This window comes from Sturnira hondurensis, unplaced genomic scaffold (genome assembly GCF_014824575.4).
Source record: "Sturnira hondurensis isolate 20B ecotype Veracruz unplaced genomic scaffold, ASM1482457v3 Scaffold0012533, whole genome shotgun sequence".
In the NCBI taxonomy this organism is placed as follows: domain Eukaryota; kingdom Metazoa; phylum Chordata; class Mammalia; order Chiroptera; family Phyllostomidae; genus Sturnira; species Sturnira hondurensis.
In genome coordinates, this window is record NW_028085164.1 from 368,298 (window position 1) to 382,607 (window position 14,310).

The window sequence follows — 14,310 nt, forward strand, 5'->3', positions numbered from 1 at the left end:
CTTGAAGAATGCTGCGCCGAAGGAGGACATTGTCACTTGAAGATAAGGCTAGGTTAGATCCAGAAGAAGAATCCAGCTTCCTTTTTTTCCCTCTCCTTTCCTTTCCTTTCCTTTCCTCACGACAGCGGTCCCTGTAATTAGTGGAACAAGTCAATCTGAGCTAACCTACGCAAATCACTGGTTTTCCACGAAATGATTATATTTCTCTTGCTCCCAGACATGTGCACCTCTAAACCTGAAAACAGAGAGAGATGTTTTTCTTTCATGTGACGGGGGCAGGGAGAAGAAAAGTGGATGTGACAGGGGAACAGTGAGTGAAACCATTACAAGGTGGAAAAATAAGCGGATTCGGTAGGGGAGTGGGAACATCGAGTTCTGCACAGGACGTTTCAGCGCTCAGTGAGAAAGCCCTGAGCAAGATATGATAACCCTCTGGGCGGGAACAAAATGAGGATTTTTCAAACTTTCTGTGAGGTCGCTAGAGCTCCGGAATGGGTTTGGGGCCTCTGAGCCAGGGCTGGGTTGGTAGCACCCCCACCTGCATGGCTTTGTGTCCTCCCTTGACTCTGAGCCTGTGCTCACTCCCGCTCCCTAAACTCCAATGGACCGAGGCGTCCTTTTTGAGAAGGCTTCGTTGTCAAAAGCGCCACGCGTGGGTCGAGCCGGCCACTTCACTGGATGGACACCCGACGCTGCCTCTGGGGCGGGGACAGCTCCTGCCACCTTGTGCTCAGCGCAGCAATTCCACCCAGAGCTCGCTGGCTACTGGGGTGGTGGATCTCAGCGCACCGTATCCTCGAGAGGGAGGTGCAGCCACGGCCCACCCTGCTGCTGGGGTCCCATCGCCCATAGTCTCCGGCAGGTGAGCGGTGCCCTGGCCCGGAGCTCTGCTGTCCCCTTGCCCAGAGGCACAGGCGCTGCGTCCGCCCCGCCCCCGTTCCCTCCCGTGGGCGGCCAAGGGCAGGGACGGCAGCTGCTGTCGGTGATCTGGGACTGTGCATGGGCCGGCAGCCGGCTGCCAAGGACAGCTGAGGGCCGCTGAGGGTGCACACGGAGCCAGGCACTGAGCCAGCTCAGGTCAAGGACAGACCTGGTGGGCTGCAGAGACCGGATTCTGCGGCGCTGTTCCTCGCCATGTGCTGAGTGCTGGGGGGCCTGGTCGTGGGGCTCTCTGGTTCGCTGTGAGCCCTGCCCATGGAGCTGGCAGGCACCCGGAGGAGCCTGTGTGTGCTGCGACTGCCGCTACTGCTGCTGCTGCTCCGGCAGGTTGCAGGGCCGGCAGGCACCCTGGCGGAGACCCTGCTGGACCTGCCCAGGGCAATGGGCACCAGCTCCAATCCACCCAGTCCCGCAAGCGTGGTGGCTCCCGGAACGACGCAGTTCGAGGAGAGTCGATTGCCTGTGTTCACCCTGGATTACCCCCATGTGCAGATCCCCTTCGAGATCACCCTGTGGATCCTGCTGGCCTCCCTGGCCAAGATAGGTGAGTGAGCTTGGACCAGCGGGGTAGGGCAGAGGTGATAGGGAGGGGAAGATTGGGTTGGAGAGTTGATGTTTAGGTCTTGGATTCCTTCCTCCCAGTGGCCAAAGGCAGGGGCGACAGACAGATTAGTTTCTTCTGGTAAAGAAGGACCCACCCAAGGAGTAATAGTTTCCTGGTTTTGGTTCTTAAGTGGCCATTGGCCTTGAAATAGCCCCAAATATTAGCCATGCACACTTAGCAATTTGCTGTTTACTTCTGCCCGGTTAGCCAAGTGTGACAGCCCACTGCCAAAGCTGAGACCTGTTTTCTGAGGAAGGAGGCCAGTGGGCTGAAGTTTATTGCCCTCACTTACTGGGAGACAGGAGCGGGGGAGCACAGAGGCCAAAACGGGTTAAGCCCTGGATACTGGAAGGGACAGGGCCTATGACCCAGCGCCTGGCATGCACCTGACTGACAATGTGCATGAAAGGGAACTGGGGACACCAGGGTGCCTGCAGCTGGGGCAGGAATGCTCTCCCTCTTCCCTCCTGTGGGCTGAGGCTTAAACTCTCCAGGAAGCCTTTTCTTAGGTGACAGAGGCCAGTGAGGTGAGATGCATCCTTAAAAATAATAAACCTACTTTTCAAACAACCTTCGACTCTCATTTGGAAAACAAAAGACTCAGAATGTATTCTCTTACCTTCATCCTCCCCCATATCCTGAAAACTTTTGTTATGATTGTGGCACTTTACATTGTTTTTGCTTCAGCTTGTTTTTACTTTACATTTTAAACAGTTTTTATCTTAAAACATGCCGATTGCTGTTGTAATGATTTAAATTATTAGGTCAAAATTTATGCACTATTACTTATGTTTTGTACCTTTGCCTTGTGAAAGATCTTGTGTTTTAATGTAAGGCAGGTTTCCATAAAGGATGAAAAGACACATTGACTTTCACGCGCAAGGAGCTTGTTGATTGGTGGGAAAGATGGTATACATGTCATGATCATAGTGCAAGAAAATGCTAACTAAGGTGAGAAATTCAGAAAAGAAAGCATGGCGGTGTAAGGAGGCAGGAATCTCTTCCTCGTGCAAAGGAAGTGTTTAATCTGGGTTTTCAAGGATAGCCAGGATATAGTCAGTTGGAGAAGAAAGGAAACCCCATTCCAGAGATGCATAAACAAAGATGTAATTGGGAGGGAAGTGCAAAGCAGGTAGAAGGGATGGCTTATGGGAGGGTAGAAATTGTTTGAATAAGCCCGAAGGGAACCTTCCAGATCAGATTAAATTAATTATATTCTGTTAGTGGTGACCAAAGGAGGCACGTGCTATTTAATGATTTTGCCATCTATAATTGCCAGTGTTTTAATTCCACCTGAGAAAGAGAATAAGAGGAAGTGAATTTCCCCATGTCAAGACAGATATGCACATTTACATAAACTCCTTGCCTATTATAATAACTCAAGTGCCATCTCCTGGTATGGTCCTCACAACAACTCAGCCATGTAGGAAGGACAGGTATTAATACTCCCACTTGGCAGAGGTGGAAACTGAAACTCAGAGCATTTATATGTGTTGCTCACAGACACACAAAGTAGGGGACAAGATGCAGCCTCTATTCTCTGCATCACTGGAGGGGTGCTTTGTGCCTTGTTTCCATTACTGCTTCTCTGCTGCCATTTCTATTCAATTACAACTCTTTCTTCTGTCCTTCACTTCTGAATATTTTAATCTGATTAATTACACTAATAACAGCTGCAAGTAGACACTTAAGTTCATTATGTCTAATTTTCACAACCATCCTGGGTAGGTATGATTACCTGGTTTCATATTTGAGAAAATTAAGAAATGGGAAGGCTAACTTGCTGGAGGGAAAGCCAAGATCCACTTATGACTGACTGATGTCTCATCTTTCTGTCTATCCTGGAGTCTCATTTTGCTGTGAAAATTCAATGAGAATAGACATGTATAACATTCTTAGAATAATGCTGAGCATGGTAAACATGATGACATGCTCAGACAATGTCATCTCTAGTAGAAGGGTAGTGAGAGTGGCAGTAGTGACCCTGAGAATTGCTGCCACTGAGGGTCATTGTCCACTATGCTGGGTTGCCTGTTGCCATTCTCTACTTCTATTTTAGGCTTAGCTTCCTCCAAGTGTTCTTATTCTGTGGGTTGCCTTTTCTTTTCTTTCTTTTTTACTTTTTTTCTATCATGATCTCTTCATCTAACATGACCTCACACATTAATTGTGTGGTATTTTATTAAAATGCATTCATGCTTGTATGAGGACATAGGTATGTTGATCTACCTGTTGGCAGTTGTCCTATGTAGATTCTATTTCTGGTCCCCTGACACTTGCCATTCTCCAGATCTGTCAGCCTCTCCCCAGTGCTGAACTTCTCTGGCTACTATTCCCTCTTTCCTTTTGCATCTGGGTTGGCACAGATTTGGAAAAGAAGACAGATATTCACATCTCTTGGTCAGAAGGATCTAAGCACAGAAGGGCCTCAGTGGAGACTGCCATGAATAGGGGGAAGTGCTGGTTGTTAGAGAAGAGACTATAGTTTTAGAGTTCCCAGAGCTAGTGCTTGAGGTCTTTTCTAGATTCTTCCTAATATATATAGTCCAGCTCTGTCTTCTGCAGCAGCTCTGTTTCTAGAGGAGCCTGGAAATGCTCAGAGCTCTCCCTCACAGTATCCCCCAGCCTGCAAATTTTCTGTCTGGCTTTGCGGATGACTGTTCTGGAACTGTGAGGCATTTTCACAACCAATTAAGTAGTCTTGTAGTCATTCAAATTTTATCTTAATTTTGCAATGAAAAACTATTATTTGGGGTGACTTGTATGGCTTAATTTGGGGAGAATCATAATTTGAGCTGTGCAGAGGGACCTGGTGCTATGAGGCAACAGGATATTAACTCAAAGAAAATGACATGGTCTCTATTTGGGAAACTTTTATGCCATGTACCTAGTGTATCTGAACTTAACTGTCCCACAAATTATGGGGACAAACATTGTAAGTGATTAATCTAAACAAGATTAAACAGATTGCCCCAAATGGAGGCTTCTAATAACATTTGTAGGAGGTTCAAGTCACTATGTTATACACCTGAAACTAGTATACTCTACAACAATGTTAATTTTAAATCATGCCTGATGATGAATTTCCAATGGTTTTCTATATTATAACACAATGTAATCTTAGAAAAATTGAAATCGGAAGTGAGAAAGTGAATTTCTGGCAGATTGTTGAATGAGTCAACTTAACTTTTCATTGTTTTACCTATTATTAGGGAAAATCAACTTTCAAATTATTTGGTAAAAAAAAGGTTCTGTAGTAATAAAGTTTTCTAACATGATGATGATAATGATGTGTCTGCGTATATGTGAAGTAGATTAAATAAGTAAAAGAACATTAAAAATTTAACACAGTTTGGAAAAGTTTTTGCAAGTTTGGCCAGAAATATCTCCCCAATGTATTTTTCTTTTCAGTCCTCACACATGTTTTTTTCATTTTAAATATTTGTGTTTTGAGTAACTGTTTCTTTAAACAATATAAGTGCACACTTTGCTTGCTAAGTCCTGTACCCAGTGATGGAGTTCTACAGCCTTAAAAAAAAAGGAAGCCACAAAATTAAGAAGAGAAAAAATTACTGCAGTGTTCTAAAATTGTCTTCTCTATTTTTCTTGCCTGTAAAATGGGTCAGTGGGATTTGTCCTAAACTGTGTGAATTTAGGCATGCATTCAATCTCAATTCAAGGTTCAGGGGCAAAGCACTGGGTTCCTGGCTGTTTAAAGTATCAGAAGCCCCTTCTTTGTCCTCAGTGGTTCCTCAGGTGCCCCTTCATTTGTCCTGTAGTCTTTGTGGAACTTGTCTATTTGACTCTTCCAGGTGTCCACACTCATTCTGCTTTTTATTTTCTTTGCCCTTAAACTTGAGGTTAGAATGTAGTATTTTCCACTCTCTTCCATCCTGTTGTCTTGAAATTAAATAGCGTGTATTATTATTTTAAGGGAATGACAAAATGATTTGGTCCATGAAAGTTTGTCCTCTTGGATCTATGCTATGAATTTGAAATATGAAACCAGAGTTTCCTTGGGTAATACCTTCCTGAATAACCCAAATATTCATCCCTGGTGGTGCTGGGGATTGGAGAACAATCCAACAATTCTTGCCCTTTATCTGTTTCTCTTTGTCATATTTGTTTTTCCTGAAGCATATTCACCACCTGGTTGGTCAGGTTAGGGTCATGGTCCTCACTTATTTCAACCACATCTCATTTTTAGTGTAATTCTAAAGGTTGGTGTTCCTGATGGCATGTGGTTCTTCCTAATAAAGCTAAGAGTTCTGACTGCTTTTTTTTTTGCAAAGTCTCAATCTTTTGCCATTGGGCTAACCATACATTTCTTCTGTTCTGTCTGAAGGATGACTCTATCAGCTTTCTCATATTCTTTCTAAAGACCAATTCAAGCACTTTATAGAATTTCATCACTGTACTCTACCACAGACATATTTTTGTACCTTTTAAAATAATAGAATATTATTATTATAAAATAACATTTCACACCCAAAATGTGGTTTTTTGTATTGACTTTAACAATTACAATATTATTTATCATTAATTGGAAGCTTTTTTCCCAAAATTTTTCAGGTATCTTGAAGCCCTATGGTATATACAAATAATCTTTTCTATAGACTTGTTTGTTCCCTGTGGGATTGTAAGACTCACCTGTAAAACCAAGTGAATTTGATGGTTTGTATATGGATAGATTTTCACCAATGATTGAATTCTAATTTTTTTTGTCTTGTAATTTGAGCCTCCCCACTGACCAGCTGAAGGGTTCTTCATGTGATCTCTATTTCTGTGACTATGTTCCTGTTCTAGTTTTTTGCTTGGTTTGTTTTTTGTTTTCATATTTTAGGATTTGGTTGTTGATAATTGTTTGTTGTCATTTTACTGTTCATATTTTTTATCTTCTTTTTCTTAGCTAAGTCCCTTTAACATTTCATATAATAAAGGCTGGGTGATGATGAACTCCTTTAACTTGACCTTATCTGGGAAGCGCTTTATCTACCCTTCCATTCTAAACAATAGCTTTGCTGGATAGAGTCATTTTGGTTGCAGGTCCTTGCTTTTCATGACTTCGGATAGTTCTTTCCAGCCCCTTCTTGCCCTCAAGGTTTATTTTGAGAAATCAGCTTATAGTCTTATGGACACTCCTTTGTAGGTAGCTGTCTCCTTTTCTCTTATTGCTTTTAAGATTCTCTCATTATCTTTGATGTTGGGTAATGTGATTATGATGTGCATTGGTGTGTGCTTCCTTGGGTCCAACTTCTTTGGGACTCTCTGAGCTTACTGGACTTCCTGGAAGTTTATTTCCTTTGCCTGATTAGGGAAGCTCTTCTTCAATATGTTTTGAAATAAGTTTTTAATTTCTTGATCTTCCTTTTCTCATTCTGTCATCTCTGTGATTCGAATGTTGGAACATTTAAAGATGTCCCAGAGGTTCCTTAGCCGCTCCTCATTATTTTGAATTCTTGTTTCTTCATTCTCTTCTGGTTGAATATTTATTTCTTCCTTCTACTCCAAACTGTTGATTTGAGTCCAAGTTTTCCTTCTTTCACTCTGGTTCCCTGTACATTTTTCTTTATTTCACTTTGTATAGCTTTCACTTTTTCCTGTATTATGACCATACTTATTTCTGTGAGTCTCCTGATTACCAGTGTTTTGAACCGTGCATCTGATTGGTTGACTATCTCTTTGTCGATTAGTTGTATTTTTTCTGAAGCTTTGATATGTTCTTTCATTTGGGCTATTTTTTTTTTGTCTCTGCAGGCCTGTTATATAGTAAGGGGTGGAGCCTTAGGTATTCACCAGGGTGGGGCAAACCACATAGTTGAATTGTGGTGCTATATATGGGGGAGTAGTCTGAGAGGGAACAATGCTATTTGCTTGGCTCTCCACAGGCTTTCAGTCACTTCCACCACTACATACAAGCAAACTGGGCCTTTTTGGTGCTTATTCCTGGGTGGGTAGGCTTGTGTACATTTTAGTACCCTTTGGGTCTCCCCAATGAACTCTCTTGTGAGGCTGGGAGTTTCTCCTGCTGCCTCAACCCCTACAGATTTTTTCAGTCAGAGGTTTTGAGGATTTATTTCCCCATACTGGAACCCTGGGCTGCATGGTCTGTCTAGCTCCCTAGTTGTTCCTCCTGGTTTATCCACACACAAATATGCGACCTCCCAGTCCTCCAGCTGCCCCCTTGCAGCGAGTCCTCTCTGCCTGTCCTACTGGTCTAGATGAATATTTCTCCTTAAACTCCTTTCTTGTTGGACTTCCATACAGTTCAATTTTCTGGCAGTTCTGGTTATTTTTTGGTTTAAATTTGTTGTTGTCCTTCTTTTGGTTGTGCAAGGTGGCAAAGTGTATCTACCTATGCCTCCACCTTGGCCAGAAGTCATATATTAGGAATGTTTACACTGATTTGCAAACATGCTTACCAGCTTATCTTGATTGTTACTTCTTGTGTCTTCTCATTTTCTTCCATGTTGTTTTTTTTTTTTTTTTACTGATACATATGCTTTAGAGGATACTTCAGGGATGGTCTTTGAATAATAAATTCTCATGGTTTTGGTCAAAAAAGAAAGTCCTTATTTTGCTAAGGCCAGGTGGCTCAGTTGGTTGTAGCATCATACTATAAACCAATAGGTTGTGGGCTCAATTCCTGATCAGGGCACATACCTAGGTTAGGGGTTTGATCCTCTCTTGGGGTGATTGATCTTTCTCTCTTTCTAAAAATTAATAACCATATCCTCAGATGAAAATTAAGAAAAAATTAAATGCCTTTATTTTGATTACACTCTTGAATGATTATATAAAATATAACACTTGGGTTATTGTAGGGTCAGTTGGAAAATACTATTTTATTATACTTTGTCCTCTTTTGTTGCTAAGGAGTATTAATGTTTTATTCTCATTTGTCTTTGGACTCAATTTGACTTTTTCATTTGGTTTTTAGCTGTTTCCTCAATTTTTCTCAGGGTGGATTTATTTTATTTTTCTTTCTTGAAATTTATTGTGCTTTCAAGTTTCTTATTGTCACTTTATGTTATTTCCAACCTACCACATTACTTTAAATCTGTGGTTAACCTCCTCATTGAAGTTTTCACTTTAAATGTATTTTAACTTAAGTAACTGGTCCTTTTTCAAGTTCATCTGCTGTTTGTTCATGTTCTTTATTATTTCATTATAGGTTTTATTTGTCTTTTTATTATCTTATCTATTTAAAGTACATTTGTTTTATTGTGTTTTTTTTAGATTGTTCTGTTATTTCTAGTTTTGGGGGGTTGCTAATTTGTATGTTCATTACATCTACTGATTTTCCTTTGTAAAAATTTATTGTATTTTTTTCATTACTATTTAGTCCCTTTATACCCCCTCCCTACCCAATCACCACACTGTTGTCCATGTCTGTGAGTCCTTTTTCTTCTTTTCTCAATCCCTACACTCCCTCCCATCCTGCCCCTGCTCCCTTAGCTGTTATCCTGACCTCTGTCTATGAGTTTGTCTCTATTTTGCTTGTTAGTTCAGTTTGCTCATTAAATTGCACATATGAGTGAAATCATATGGTATTTACTTTCTTTGATTGGCTTATTTCACTTAGCATAATGTTCTCCAGATCCATCCATACTGTTGCAAAGAGTTACATTTTCTTTTTTATGGCTGAGTAGTATTAGTATTCCATTGAGTAAATGTTCCATAGTTGTTTTATCCACTCATCTACTGATGGACACTTGGGCTACTTCCATATCTTGGCAATGGTAAATAATGCTTCAGTGAACATAAAGGTGTTTATGTTCTTTCAAAATAGTGTTTTGTGTTCCTTCAGATATATTCCCAAGAGTGGGATTGCTGGGTCAAAATCAAATCCATTTTTAATTTTTTGAGATATCTCCATACTACTTTCCACAGTGGCTTCACCGGTCTGTATTCCCACCAGCAGTGCAAAAGGATTCCCCTTTCTTCACATCCTCACCAGCACTTGTTGTTTGTTGATTTATTAATGATAGCCATTCTGACAGGTATGAGGTGATACCTCACTGTGGTTTTAATTTGCATTTCTAGTTTTGGGGAGTTGCTAATTTGTATGTTTATCACATCTACTGATTTTTCTTTTTGTATATTTATTTCATAACATAAATTATAGTTATTATTATGGGTTAACTTCAGCAGATGTTTATTTGGTAGGATTCTGTTTTTCTTAAGTAGTTAAACGTTGTAACAAAAGTATTTTGAGTGTTCTTCTTCCTGGGACCTCAGGTTGCAGTGATTAGTTTTTAGTATTATTATTTTAGTTTGGATTTCCTAGGTGATTCAAATACTGTAATTATAGACTTACATCATTATGTGATGTAGACCTGAAGTTTTATACTTCACAGATGAATTTTTCCTAGAGGTGAACTTTCCTTCTGCCCGATAACATAGAGTTGATGTGTTTCTTTTCATTTTTCCCTGGCTATACACATCTTTTACTATGTAATTATTTAGGACAAAGTAGTTCTTTGATACTCAGAAATTTAGGCCTGCGTCCTTCCCTTACTGGTCTGAAGTCAGATTTCTTGTGCTCATGTAGGTGTTCCAATGCTGGGTTCTAGCCCATCGTGACCTAGAATTTTTCTGCTTCTGTGGCCTGAAATTCAACTTACATCTCCCAATTTGATTTCTCTCCTTATTTCAGGCCTTCTGATCTTTAAAATGTTGAACATGGCTAGATGTTAACATTATATGTTTGTAGTGAGCAGATGCGCTATCTGTGTCCACATTGTTGGACACAGATAGAGTGGAATTTTATGTGGCACTTTTAAAGAAATGCTTTCTATATAATATTTCAAGTCCATGGGTATGTTCTGCTCATAGAATATCATTATGGATTCTCTCTGAGGTAAAAATAATATGTGCTTTCCTAGTTTTTTTTTTTTGTCTTCAGGGTATGGACGTGTGAGTATTCTGCCTTTGTTTTATCTCATATATTTTTGTACTTGTATGGAAGGGAAGTAGCTCAGCAGTTGAAGGAGTGTTAAACCTAAGTTTTGAAAATCATAGCCCCATTAGAAGAGGAATATTCTGGTGCAATTTCAGTTTTGCTGTTAACTTTGTTTTGTGACCCTGCCAAGCATTTACTTACTTGGTTCTCTTACTTGATTAAAACTAGGAATCTGTAGGTGCTCCATCTGTTTACTATTTCCATAGGGATATTATGACATACTCTGTAGGGAAGAAATCACTCATAACAAAGATTTTACTTTTATAACAAAAGAAACTTAAGCCAAGAGTAACATATAGTTATTATATTAATAATATAGGTATGGGCATATTATTATTTTAAGTGAGACATGCACAATTATAGGTTACTCTTTTGCAATTACATCTTTTAAATTTATGAATCATAATTTATATAACTTCCTGTAATAACCCTGCACATTGTTCATCACTGTACAAACACTTTCTAATCCTGATTTTAAAAACTCATTCCTTATATGACTTGTGTATCTCTCTCTCTTCAGTAATTCCAGAGGTTCATGGGAACTCCTCTGAAGGCTCTCCATGAGGCTGTGACAGAATCATATTGTAAATGTGAATTTCATCTTATCATTGTAGTTAGTGTTGTCATACAAAGGCTTACTTGTGAAAACAGAAAAGAAAAATCAAATTTACAATTATATTTAGAAATTTCACCTGAAAATGAATCAGATAACCCATGAATCAGATTACCCATGCCTACCATGTATGTGAAAGCACTCTAAAATAAAGTTTAGAGGTTTTGTTATTCTCTAAAAAAAAGACAAAGTGACTTCTCATGAAGTCACAGGGCAGCAGAATGTTTCTGTTGCTGTTTTTCTGTGTCTTCTCCACTGGCAATTCTGATATTCTGTTCCTGAGGATCTAGAGGCTGGGAAACCTGAGCAGTATAATATCACAGAATAATCTCATTTACTGTGGCAGTAGAGGGTGGAGATGGAGACTGAGTAACCCGTCTATCATGGTTACTTTAATAAAATAATAATCGCTAACAATTATGGAGCATTCTCACATGCCAGGTATTTGGGCCAAGTGCTTTGTACTCATTATCTTATTTAAACCTCACAGTAATGCTGGAGAAAAGGCATAATTATTATCCCCAGATTTTAAAAAATAGATGAAGAAACGGATTACAGAATTTAGGTAATTTGTGAATGATATTGCAGCTCTCCAGTGGTAAAAGTTAGATACTTGGCTGGTGCACTTCATCACTCCTCTGTGTCTTGTCCTGCCATCCTACCTCACATGGAAAAGAATATTAAGCTCTAGACCTTTGTCAGTGGTCTCAAGAGCACCTTAATGTACCTGATATCACCTACTTTTAACCCAGAGCACAAAGCCTAGCTGCACTTGAGTCTCACACTGACCCATATTACCGCATTTTGATTATCTCAGATTTTCATTGTAAAATCACATAATAATGATCATAACATCCTGCATGCTTCAGAGGATTATTGTGGACCAACTGAAATAAGATGTGGAAACAGTCACAACTCCAAAGTTAAGATTAGTCTGACCTCACAACGACTCTGTAAACTCAGTAGGACAGAGAAAAGCTATGAAATAGCAAGGCAGCATGATTCATAAGGAGTATTAGAGCTAAAACTTAAGTCTAGAATTTTTGACCCTTGATTTAAACTTTTCTACCATTCATAACTGAAGGAATGTAGAATTCTAATGCTTTTGAAATACATGTTTGTCATGTTAAGGTTAAAGGTTCAGCCCCTATTTTTTAATAGGTCAAAGTTCAACTCCAACAGATTTATAGGAGGAAAGACGGCATAGCTGTTTTATTATTGCACATACATATACACTATTGAATTGCACAGGTACATGTGCACATACAGACACACCAACACACATAAATGACATTTGTTAGGATGTAAGCTCCATGAGGGAATAGACTTTGTTTGACTCATTTAGAACAGTGTGGCTCATGGTAGGTACTCAATAAATAATTACTGAGTAAATGAATAGCTAAATAATAATTAGAGACACTTTTAGTTTCATCTCAATTTGATCATGTAGTAATTAAGGTAATCATATACCCTGATTTGTCCATGGTTTACATTCTTTGTTCTAGCACATATATTAATAGTGTGCCATTTCACACTCAAATATACTGTTTGAATGATAACTTATTTGGTCACTCTACTTTTAATGGGTAGAGTATGCTACTATTCACATATTTTAGTAACTTAAGCTCTATTGTCTAAAATCTCAGCTCTGCCACTTAACTATGTGTAGACTTTGGGTGAGTTAATAAACCTCTCTAAACTCAGTTATTTTATCTGTAAAATGGGATGACAATAAGAGCTTTCTCACTATGTTGTTGTGAGGATGGAGGTAACACACTTAGTAAATGTACTATTTTACAGACCTTGGAAATTTGGTTAGCCCTTGGTTGAGAGCAGATGTCTGTTTCCTTCTCTAAAACATCATAACATTATACCATGAAAGTCTATTTTATCCAGTTAGATTGTTCCTGTTTCCTGCTATTGGTATTATACACAGCTTTCTCTCTAAATTATACATATTTTGGTTTTCAGTGTTACGTTAAGTTAAAAACTCATCTGACTGCTTTTGTAAGTTTGTTTGTAATGGAAAAGGAAGGCACATCAAGCTCTTTGTTTTATTCCTGATTTCTGTTCTGGAAATTGAAGGGTATGCAGCCAGGTATAACAGATGGAGGGCAGAAGGACAGGGTGCGCACAAAAGTCTCACAGTCAATAACACCTTCTCTCCAGGAGCAGGCTCTCTTCTTGACTCTCCCCCTCACGTCCACAGAGCTGCTGGGTCTGCTTAATGTCATCAGGGTGCCTAGACATAGGACAGTTAGGGAAAATGTGTTTTTCAGAAGATAATTTTCAAATCCCCTGGTACCTTTTACATAAATAGGGATTTGTTGTTTTGTTTTTTGGAATCTAGATAGGAAAGTGTTTTAAAGCAAAGTGCTGCCAAAAGTAATTATTGCTATGGAAACTGTCAACCTGCCCTCTTTTTCCTTTGTTCTAAAACAGAACCACACATTGGTTGAGTGTACACTTTCTTTACCACAACACCGAAGTGGTAAGGAGAAATGACAATGAAATTTTTGACCTTCAAAGATTCATTTAGTATCATTCGGTCTTCTTAAGAGAATGGCATCATTCTTTGTGCATTTTCTTGTGACCTGTCTGGAAAGATGTTAAGATGCTGCCTCTAGATCAAGAAGCTCCCGTTTTTAAGGGAATTAGATAATATATCTGCCTGAGTAAAAAAGCTCCTGCCACAGCCTCTTTGTGTTCTATTGCCCAAGCTCACTTTCTTCAGCATGATTATCATCATCTGACATGTGATTACTTTTTTATTAGTCAGATGGGTACTCACTGTCCCTGTCCCTTCAAGTAGAGACTCTTGGTCAGGGCCTTGTGTGTTTTGTTTTTGTCTATGTCTGTCGGACTTACAATGCACAGAGTTAAAACTAGTGATGTCTAGATCCTCAATAATACTGTTATATTTTCAGTTGTTTCACGTCTATTTTGATTCTCACGGTCTTTTTTTTTAACTGCTGACATTCATTCATGTGCTCAACTTCAAAACTCTACTCATGAGAGCTAGTGGTTTTGCAAAGGGATTTGGTTGATATGACAGCTAATTTATGTACTTAATGGCTTTACTTCCTCTTTGGTGATTTTTTGGTCTTTTTCTTTTCATTTTGTTTTGATGTTTCAATTTTGTGTTTCAAGGCCACTGAAACCAGAAGTGTTGTTAATGTTCCTAATCTC

The 14,310-nt window shown here is 39.4% G+C and overlaps 1 protein-coding gene across 1 annotated transcript in view; it reads left to right on the forward strand.

Annotated features, from left to right (window-relative positions):
- Positions 1-760: 760 nt before the first annotated feature.
- Positions 761-14,310, forward strand: part of SLC9A2 (solute carrier family 9 member A2) — a 112,786-nt gene continuing 99,236 nt past the window's right edge. The window contains exon 1 of the mRNA XM_037060819.1: positions 761-1,483. Within this exon, the coding sequence (XP_036916714.1) occupies positions 1,195-1,483 (289 nt within the window). The 5' untranslated portion in view covers positions 761-1,194. The remainder of the gene's footprint in view (positions 1,484-14,310) is intronic.